Genomic DNA, 10,637 nt, shown 5'->3' on the forward strand with positions numbered 1-10,637 from the left:
CCACACACTTTTTGCATTATGACATTCAAAAAGCACATGAGAAATAAACTCATTTTCCACTCCACAGCTCGAACATGTTGCATCCTGGGTAATGTGGCACTGATACATCAATTCTTTCACAGCTAGACTTCCTTTGCAAGCTTTCCAGATGAAATGGTTTAGTTTCAGCTGTCTTTCTTTGCTCCACACAAGGCCCCATAATTCTCTATTCTCTGTAGCTCTAACATTCTCAATTTGGCCAAGACGCCCCAATCAATACCCTGATTTAAAAGAGTATTCTCCATTTTTGGCAAGCCACCGGAATAGACAGTCAGTAGAGCTGTTACAAGGAGTAGTAAGTTATAGAATTTTGTTACAATCCTCTTCGGAGAATAAACCACTCAAAACAGCATGATTCCAGTCACCACTGTCCTGATGTTTAAGGGCTGCCACTTTCAGATTTGGATCAAAACTCGGACCATGAGCAGGGGCAGCAGTAGCAGGCCGTCTAGGGAGCCACGAGTCCAGCCATACCCGGATAGAATCACCGTTTCCAACACGCCATTTCAGTTCGTCCAATAGTAAGGCCTTCGACCCCCATAAACTTCGCCACGAATAGCTAGGATCAAATCCTCTAAAAGCCTTGAGAACTATATCATTCTGAAAATACCTGGCCTTCAAGATAGATTAGAGAAAAGTGTTAGGCATAGAGTGTAGGCGCCATAATTGCTTTGCAAGCAGTGCTTGGTTAAACACCTTAAGATCGCGGAAACCCATTCCCCCTATTGATTTTAGACGGCAAAGGGCTTCCCAACTATGCCAATGCATTTTCCTCCTTGATCCCGTAGAGCCCCACCAAAATCGAGCAAAAAGGGAGTGAATTTCATCAATTAAGCCTTCCGGTATTTTAAAGATGCTCATCATATAAGTCGGAATAGCTTGTGCCACGGCTTTAATTAGGACCTCCTTCCCCGGCCTTGATAAGAGCTTCTCTTTCCACCCTTGGATCCGTTGCCAAATTCTCGCTTTTAAGGTAGCAAAGATTGCCTTTTTTTATCTCCCAATTATAGTAGGCAAGCCAAGATATTTCTCATGTTGTGCAACCTCCTTCAAACCAAGAATATCAACAATTTCTTTCCTCCGATCAGTATTGACACATTTGCTAAAGACAACATCGGTTTTGCTTAGATTAACACTTTGACCAGATGCCCTGTCATATTTGCTGATAATGTCAGCTATCACCGAGCATTCACTCACCGTAGCTCTAGCAAACAAAATACTATCATCGGCAAAAAATAAATGAGATACTCTCGGGGCCCCATTGCAAATTCTCGCCCCATGTATACGACCATCAGCAGCCGCTTTGGATAACAAAGTAGAAAACGCATCAGCAACAATGAGAAATAAGTAAGGAGAAATAGGATCCCTTTGTCGAAGCCCCCTAGACGGTGTTACCGAACCAGAAATACTCCCATTTATCTTGAAAGTAAATGAGACACTAGATAGGCAATCCATAATTTGCCGGACCCAATCATCACTGAACCCCATCTTATACATGACCCTCTCCAAAAAAACCCATTCCACTCTGCCATTAGCTTTGCTTATATCTAATTTCATGGCAATTGACCCATTTTTCCCCTCCCCTTTCCTCTTCATAGCATGGAAAATTTCAAAAGCAATGAGGACATTATCCGTAATCAACCTTTTCGGGATGAACACACTCTGATTAATGGAGATGATTTTATCTAGAAAAGGTTTTAATTTATTGGCCATCACTTTTGAAATAATTTTATATAACACATTGCAGCAACTAATTGGTCTAAATTCCGTCATGTGCTTTAGCTTTTCACATTTCGGAATTAAAACCACACAGGTCCTATTAACAATAATCAAGTCACCATTGCCATTCCACCAGTTTTTCACAAAACAGATAATATCATTCCCAATAATATGTCAAAATTTTTGGAAAAATAAAGCATGCATACCGTCAGGACCTGGGGCGTCAGGACCTGGGGCTTTATGCGGGTGCATTTGAAAGAGAGAGTCCCTTATCTCAACATCAGTTGGTTTGGCATTCAATTCGACATTCATCTCAGCAGAAACAACATGTTCAATTCCCTCCATAGCATGCTCAAAGTCTGTGGGACCAGCCGTGGCAAATAGGATGTCAAAGTAATCTGCCACTATTGTCTTCAACTCCTGTTTACTACCCTTCCATACGCCATTTTTGTCGAAGAGACCCGGGATATTGTTGTATTGTTTCCTAAGGCTTGCCTTTTGATGGAAATAAGCGGTGTTATTGTCTCCATCTTTCATTTCATTCGCCCTAGCCTTTGCATGCCAATAAGATTCCTCAAGCCGATGGAGGTCATCAAGCTCAAGGGAAATATTGTTACTTTGTTCTAGCATCGCTGCATCGGGGCTTTGAAGTTGCGCCTCTTTGAGTTTTTCCTCTACTTCTTTTATTCTTTTTTTAATGCTTCCAAAAGTTGTGGTAGCCCATGACCTCAAGGAGTCCGCACATTGGGACAGTCTATGCAGAGTTTGGAACCCAGCACTACTCTCCCATGCTTCCTTGACAACCGTCCCATACTCCTCTTTCGATAACCAAAGAGCCTCGAACTTGAAGTGCTTTTCAAACCGACCTTTGTCTCCTTGAGATCCTGTCGTAAGAAGAAGAGGGGCATGATCTGAGTGGTATATAGGAAACACTTGGACCTCATGTACATGAAACTCAGAGCACCACCTAACGTCCCCTAAGAATCGATCAAGCCGTTCTCTTACAAAAGTAGAGGGAGAATTACCCCTCTTCCAAGTGAACACGCTGCCCCGGAAGCCTAAATCCCTCAACTCACAACCGTCTAGAGCAGCTCAAAATGCATCCATAGCTCTTTCACTTCTCCACGCACCACCCTCTTTTCCCTCCATACTAAGAATTTCGTTGGAATCTCCGAACATAAGATCCCAAGTGAGGTGCTTATTTTCATTCTCGGACCATCCATATACACCCACCGATCTCCACTTCGGAACATCATTATGATCACAAACATCAATACAAAAGCGGTGAGTGGAGTACGAAACTACCTTTACATTGATGTCTTTCCACCACAAACCAAGACCCCCCGAGTTGCCACTACTACTAAGACATACGCCATTGACAAAACCGCATGCGTTACGAACCCTTGACAAGGAAGTATCATCTATCATTGTTTCCATGTGGAAGACAATATTCGGCCTCTCTCTCCAACACCAATCCCGGAGAGCTTTACATGTCCGTGGGTTGCCAAGCCCATGGACGTTCCAATTAAATATTTTCATTGTTGTTCGAGGGTGTGGGTCATGCCACTACCCTCTACTTTCATGTTGTCTGGTTCATCATTTCTTGTGCGAGCAATTCTTGCCTTCTTAACCATTGTCTTCCCCCCAACCTCATGGACTGCCGACCCCGCCACACAATCAGCACCTCTCTTATCTTCTACCTTGCTGCTCACTCCACAATGAAGTCCCATACTGCCTATGGTACTCAACTGTAGAGCTTCCTCTCGCATTATGACATCTCTCTGAGAATTCACTTGTTTCTTGGTACATCTTTGCTTTGGGTTCGGAGCACTTTTGCCTACTTCAAAGCTGAGAATTGTAGGAGCCATACTCTCCTCCTTATCAACCGACTTGTTTAGTATAGTAGTGGTGTTCCCTTCCACCAATGCAGCACATTCACCAACCCCATCAGTATCTGTCGTCTCATCTACATGTTCTTTTTCGCACCCCGAGTCCTTTGAGACCACCACACCTTCCAACGAGTTTGTGATACTAGATAAAGCCTTGTTGTCAGTTGTATTCCTCACATTTGAGGTCTTGGTTATGAACAGTCTATGAGCACTCTTCAAGGGAGCAGAGTTGTCTTTGCTAACTTCCTTTTTGACAACCTGCCAAGGCGAAGAGACACGAACGCTATCATCAAATAGGCGTTTTGGGGAAGAGACCCCATTGTTGTGATCACAGTCCTTCTCGCCATGTCCTTACATACCACAAACATAGCAGAATAAGGGAAGTTTCTCATAGGCGACCCTAAATTGTTCCTTCACCCCACCACGCATCTTGATAGAGATAGATGATTTGATCGGTTTGCGCAGATCAATAAGCACCCGAATGCGAAGCGATTTATTCACTCCCTCCCCGTAAGTACGATCCATCTTGATGAAGGTACCAATCTTGTTGCTAAGATTTCTTGCATTCTCTTCATTACTCCTGCCTTTAAACGGTAAGTCATACACACTGATCCAGAAAGGGATAGAGTGTAGAGGCATTTCGGACGGTTTACAGTCTTCATTAATGTCACTCAACATGATAGCATGCCTATCAAAGTGCCATGGTTGGGCGTCCATGACACTATCCTTGTCTCGCCAGTGATGGAATTGGAAGTGAAAAACATTTTTCTCGATGTAGCTTGCTTCAACCCCATGTTTAGGATTCCATAACCGCTTCATCATTGTTATTAAAACATTCGCATTGACGTGCCTATCAATCCATACCTTCCCTACCACCACCAAAGACATTCGAGCATCCTCATCTTCCTCCTCATCAATCACCCAGTCTATAACCGTTTCATTGTCTTCATTTTTTTCAATTGAGCGAGCCCTGTGATCCTTCTCACACTCTCCACCAGACGATACAACATCCTCTTGAGAGGCTTGTTTACACAAATTTCGAGTCTAAATAAATAAAGACGGGAAATAAAGTAACAAATGAATTTATATTAATATTTGATTTTTAGGTACAATCTCTGTATAAAAGTCTATAATAAAATAAACTAAGTCCTCTGATTCTGTTCCGCAGCTTAACGATGACACGTATGTGACACCTGTAGGTTGACGTTTGATGACGTCGACTTGAGTTTGAATGCAGGGTGACGTTTAATGATGTCAACCTATATTCAAGGGTTTTGTTTGAATACACCTGAACGAGGGCTTATGAAGCTTAATCCTGTTCAAATGTGTTTGAGTGTATCTGAACAAGTCGACACGAGTTTGATGTGCTTATTGACTTACTTCAGAGAGAATTCCGTTTGAGTTTTATGAGCCTTGGAATAATGATTTCTAGATCCCTTCAACTGATGGAGGAATGGTGTATTTATAGGAGAAAAGAACCCCTTGAGTGGACTTAGTAGGTTTGGGCCTGGCCCATTTTATGACTTAGAAGTCTTTTAATCTGGTCCGTTAAATTTATTCTATAACCCGAATTATATTTGATTAATTCGGATTACTTATTTGGGTGGGCCAAAAAATAATTAAAATGGATTATTCATATGATTTTAACCCAAATTAATTTATTTAATTTAATGTATAACACTCATAAAATTTTCGTGTCTACAAATTGCCCCCTTGAGACTGTGTCACATACACGATTTGAAGTGTTTGGCGTGACAAGATCTCGACTCTTTTACTTGACTTGGAAGTCATTAATACTTAGTTTTTTTTTTGTTTTTTTTTAAGTACTGGGTTTGATTTATGGGAATTCTTGAGCCCCAAGGTTAGACTCCTAGTTGTATTAGGTTTTGATCTCCTAAAAGATTATTGTCAACCGAAACCTATAAAATAAGGAATTTGCCCCTTCTCGATTTCTTCATCACGGTGGACTCGCTTTGACGAACAAGGTCATACTTTGCTTCCTTTCCCCGATTAATCCATGCTTATATTTTCCAAGAATTGTTCAATTATAACGACTTCCTGATTTGTTTGCAGTCTTAAAAAAAATCTTCATTGACATTCCCGCTTTCGATTGTCGTCGCAAAAGGAATTCGATAATTTGGACTATTATTACAGCGAGTCAATCGTTTTGCAATAGGTAATTGATACCTAACTTTTGCTTTTTTGAATATTCACTTTCCATCCAATACAATTATACAAATCAACCATGAATAATACTCCATGAATTTATAGAAATAAAAGCAAAGGACTTGGAGTGCTCTGTCTTTGGAGTAATTCGATTTCTTTTTTTCAAGAAATTTTCAAGAAACCAAATGTACTCACGTGTCTAGTAAGTTTGTTTGCTTACTCTTTTTTTTTTTCTTTTTTTTTTTAAGTTGCAATTTTGTCTCGTATTGCGATGCTGCTGAAACTCCAAGCAATATTTCCGGTCATGTTGATGTGCTTTTTTGTGTGTTGTGATCAAAGAAGATCAATCTTGATATACTCCATTGAATATTTACTACGGAGTAGTAATTGCTCATTAAGCCTAGTTAACCTTGAATCGATTATTTTAGTGTAGCAATTGTCACTCAATAATCAATACCCAATATTTGGATGGTGTACTTTGAGGTTCTTTGTGTGATATTTGGCTATTTGCACGTATACATCATACATAAATTAATACACTTTTTTTTTTTTTTTTATGTTTGTTCTTTGTAATGTTGTGCATATGACAGATTCACAAGGTAGCCCTACGTTGCCGCCCATGTCGCGATGGGTCAGGACTCTTTGTTATGAACCCATCGGGGATGTCAAGTCATGTATGCTAGTCGTTATGAACTTGACATCTTAAGACTGGCCGGATAACTTGAAAATTTGAAGTCGCCCTTGTCGCGATGAGTCAGGACCCTTTGTTATGAACTCATCGGAGACGTCAAGTCATGTATGCCAGTCGTTATGAACTTGGCGTCTTTAAGACAGGTCTGATAACTTGAAGATTTGAAGTCGCCCTTGTCGCGATGAGTCAGGACCCTTTGTTATGAACTCATCGGAGACGTCAAGTCATGTATGCTAGTCGTTATGATCTTGACGTCTTTAAGACAGGTCTGATAACTTGAAGATTTGAGTCGCCCATGTCGCGATGGGTCAAGACTCTTTGTTATGAACCCATCGGAGATGTTAAGTCATGTATGCCAGTCGTTATGAACTTGAAATCTTAAGACTAGCCTACTCGAAATTCCAATACAAGATTGACTTCATGACATATTCATTATACATGTGCCATGTCAAACACTCATTTTTTTATTTTTTTTTTATTTTTTAGTCTTTGATCATGGACAAGGTGCACGTAGTGGAATTCAATGAAGGTTCTCGATCCTATCTTTCTCTCGTCGACCAAGAGAGTGACAACCCCAAGACTGGCACGCGTCTACAAATTCGACAATTATTGCGACGGCCTAATGGCATGCAAACAAGTATTTGTAAGCAAAATTTCCGCAGTGACATGTCTGTTGAAATTGCTAATGTCTGCAACACCACAAAGGTTTACAAGCTCCAAGACACCCTTCAGAGTAGACCTGCAACAGATAACTTACTTCCCTTATTGGGTCGTTCCATTATTGAAGGGTCCGTAAGATGGGGATTTGCTGTTCTAAAGATGTATGGTGAATCATGCTTCATCCCAGGCTATCGAGAGTGGACTGAGGACGTTCTGTGTCGCTCGAGGGAATATCTGGAATCCGCATCAATCTACAACGCTGTCTATGCCTCACTTTATTCCTATGACAAAAATTCGCATATTTTACGAGCATTCTGTGAGAGTTGGTGCCCTACCACAAACACACTCCATACAATGGCAGGAGAGTGGTCCATTTCACTGTGGGATTTGCATAGACTAGGTGGCTTACCTATTTATGGGGAAATTTATGATGAGACTGTCCCTCATTCTGCGACCCTAACAGCAACAAATGAGGACAACAAACGGTACATTTCGAAGGCTTGTGAGCATTTGTTTGTTGCTTATCATTGCCTTTACAAAGAGTCGGGTTCAAGGAGGGAGGTTTCAGCCAAAGAATGGATTAGATTTTGGTACCAGAAGAAAACTTGCTCGCCAAAGAGGACAAGATATCTCTCGACTCCTCCACAATCTACACATGACCCTGATGGAACGTTACCAGATGTACCTCCGGCGTGGACGAATGATGAGTTATCCATGTTTGAGCGTTTAGGTCTTCCCGGCAACAACAGAAGGGGAACAGCCTATACTGCTGCTTTCTTGTCTTGTTGGTTATGCGCATTTGTACTTCTGCAGTGTGATAGTAGATCGATAAGACCTGCGACGTTTGAGATTCCAACCTTGATGGCTTGTGGTAAACCGTTCAGCTTGGCAGTTCCCGTCTTGGGAGGCATTTATCATGGTCTGAACAACATTTTGAGGCCTCCCAAACCTTCTTATTCTGGTTCATTCTTCCCAGCCCATTACTTGTATAGTTGGCTCGCATACTATTTCGGAACTCATCACAATCTGGATCTAGCTCTCCCAGGCCCTTTAATGACTGTATTCTCGGGTTCTCAAAGTTCAAAGCATTTTAAGGATAAAGAAGCACGAGATCTGATACATGAAGGGACCACATCGAGGGTTGGGTGTACCGTGCCGAACAAGAACATGAACATCGCTTTGTTTGATGATGGGAAGCTTGAGATTCCACAGTTTGGCTATCTCATCTCCCTTCGCTCTAGCTACATTCCTGTACGTTCCGGTGACAAATTTTTCATAGAGCCTTACAATCCTCATCGATTTGGTAGACAATTTGGGTTTTGTCAAGATGTTCTCGGTATGCTTACGCGTGCCATAGGTGATCGTCAATTTGTAGGCTATTATGAAGCTCTTCGGCATTGGGACTTGATTTTGTTTTGTGGCAGTCAATCCCGGGTGTTGACTCCTTGTCTTTCCCTGAATTGGCGTGACCTTGTAACTTAGGCTTTTCAGTCTTGGTGGTCTAAAGTGACAGTTAATGACCTTAGAGACAAGGTTGACGTCCTTTGCGCAAGTATTGAAGCTGATCCCAACAAGTCTAGGAAGAGCCAGGAACATGCTGGTGACACAAGTGCTCCTCGACCGAAGACCAATACTGGTGGTAAAAGGAGTCATGAGCCTTCGTCCAATCAAGGCAACTCTAAATCGACGACAACTAGAGATGTCAGCCAAGGAGGAAGCTCTAGTGACCGAGAATCTGACGTCAACTACAAGCATAAACGTACGAGTAAGAGGCGATCAGACGTTGTTGATGAAGAGGACATCACTTTAAACGATGTGGACTCTTTTGGCGATCTTCAAGATTTTCCTACGGTTCCTACTGACATACCACTTGTAAGTATTCGACACTTTTTTTTTTAGGACGATCAAGACTTCGAGAGTGTCGCCACTGACTTCTTAGAGGTTGAGGGTATTTTACCTGTACCGAGACCAACTGCTGGCAAGGGGAAGGGAATAAGGATCGCTACAAATAAAGTTCGTGACAATTCTCTTAGTTTACCAAGGAAGGAAATACAGTCTCCTACTCAAAGCCTAAAGTCAGTAGATGGTCCTCATTCTCTTGAGCTTGCCTCCAACGCTTTAGAGGTTCGACAGCCAATTGCTGATGACCGTACAACTTCATCTCAGCGTGTCTGCGCTCCTACTATGTCTGCAAACACGTTTTGACCAGGCCCCTTTTCTTGTACTATTTTTACAGATGCAATAAAACAGATAGGTGCTCAATATTTGGCAATGTTGCAAGCGTCACCTTATTCGGAGGTACCCAAAAGGTTTGAAGAAGCTTCCATGGTGTATCGAGGTATACAAAACCTCAAGGGTGACCCGGCTCCGCTAAAGCGTAAAGTTGAGTCTTATGTTTGTTCAGTCAAATCCTACCTTGCTTTGGAGGAGGCTGCAGCGAAACGACAAAGATCTGAACAAGTAACAAGAGACTTACTTGCTCAATCTGAGGTTCTCAAGCAAGCGGAGTCCAACCTTGCTAATGAGCAGAAAAGGCAAGAGCAATTGAAGGAACAAGATGCCTTAGTCACAAAAAGAGTAGAAGATCTTGAAGCTGAATTGACGAAAGCTTGCGAAGAGAAGAATCGTCTGACAAATGACTTAGTGGCTAGCAAAGGATCTATCACATCAATTGAAGAACAAATGAAGGCTGTGAAGCAGACTTTGGATGACCTACATTCAACTCCTATTCTGAGTGCTGATGAGATAGTCCAATTGGAGCAACAAAAAGTTCAACTTCAAGAGCTTCAATCACTACTCAAACCTTTTGAGTGGATGGATTGAGAATAGACTACCCCCCCTTTTTTTCATGGTTTAATTTAGCAGTCGAACAACACTTTTTTTTTTTGACATTCTTTTCATTTTGACCTTGACATTTTATTTTATTCATCTCTATCATATGAATTTATTTCATTATTATTTCGCCGTACACAGTTTATACTCTTGCAGGCCAGGAGTATGTTTTTTTTTTGTTTTGTTTTGTTTTATTTTGTTTAGCCGTACACAGTTTGTACTCTTGCGGGCCAGGAGTAGTATAATGAGGTTTTTTTTTTTTTTTTTTTTTTTTTTTTGTGGTAAGCAGTTTATCCTCTTACTTAGGAGTTTGCAAGGCTTTCACTTCATGAATAGTAGCGCTTTAAAAACTTGCCATTAATTGGACCTACGCGCAATCCCTCAGCATCAACAATTTTGTATGCTCCATTAGTGTAGACTTCTCGTACCACATAAGGACCATCCCATTTTGATGTGAACTTATTTCCAGTTTTGCGTGAAGTAATGATAGGCCTTCTCACTGCCAGGACCATGTCTCCCATTTGAAAAGAACGAGGTTGAACCTTTTTGTTGAATGCGCGTGTCATGCGAGCTTGATAGCATTGCAATTTTTGTTGAGCTTGTAGTCTTTTCTCATCAAGTGCTTCAAGCTCAGCCAATCG

The 10,637-nt window shown here is 41.5% G+C and overlaps 2 protein-coding genes across 2 annotated transcripts; both read right to left on the reverse strand.

Annotated features, from left to right (window-relative positions):
* Positions 1 to 339: 339 nt before the first annotated feature.
* Positions 340 to 900, reverse strand: LOC145570956 (putative mitochondrial protein AtMg00310). The gene is made up of 2 exons (XM_081630071.1): positions 736 to 900; positions 340 to 654 (listed from the first exon to the last, which is right to left on the reverse strand). Exons 1-2 carry the CDS (start codon positions 898 to 900, stop codon positions 340 to 342), a joined length of 480 nt encoding a protein of 159 aa, XP_081486197.1.
* A 132-nt stretch (positions 901 to 1,032) lies between these two features.
* LOC145570957 (uncharacterized) lies at positions 1,033 to 3,186 on the reverse strand. Its single transcript, XM_081630072.1, has 3 exons — positions 2,889 to 3,186; positions 1,965 to 2,642; positions 1,033 to 1,724 (listed from the first exon to the last, which is right to left on the reverse strand). The coding sequence occupies exons 1-3, from the start codon at positions 3,184 to 3,186 to the stop codon at positions 1,033 to 1,035; spliced, it is 1,668 nt and encodes a 555-aa protein (XP_081486198.1).
* Positions 3,187 to 10,637: the final 7,451 nt, after the last annotated feature.

The sequence above is a fragment of the Chenopodium album genome, chromosome 12 (genome assembly GCF_948465745.1).
Source record: "Chenopodium album chromosome 12, dcCheAlbu1.1, whole genome shotgun sequence".
Taxonomy (NCBI): Eukaryota; Viridiplantae; Streptophyta; class Magnoliopsida; order Caryophyllales; family Amaranthaceae; genus Chenopodium; species Chenopodium album.

Excerpts from the sequence above, each read along its gene's own strand:
- LOC145570956 (XM_081630071.1), bottom strand. The coding sequence starts at position 900 with ATGAGCATCTTTAAAATACCGGAAGGCTTAATTGATGAAATTCACTCC. Across the intron at positions 655-735 it reads TGGGTTTCCGCGATCTTAAG|GCCAGGTATTTTCAGAATGA; the intron begins GTGTTTAACCAA and ends TCTATCTTGAAG.
- LOC145570957 (XM_081630072.1), bottom strand. The coding sequence starts at position 3,186 with ATGATAGATGATACTTCCTTGTCAAGGGTTCGTAACGCATGCGGTTTT. Across the intron at positions 2,643-2,888 it reads TATGGAGGGAAAAGAGGGTG|GATCTCAAGGAGACAAAGGT; the intron begins GTGCGTGGAGAA and ends TTCTTACGACAG. Across the intron at positions 1,725-1,964 it reads TGACGCCCCAGGTCCTGACG|ATAAAATCATCTCCATTAAT; the intron begins GTATGCATGCTT and ends AACCTTTTCTAG.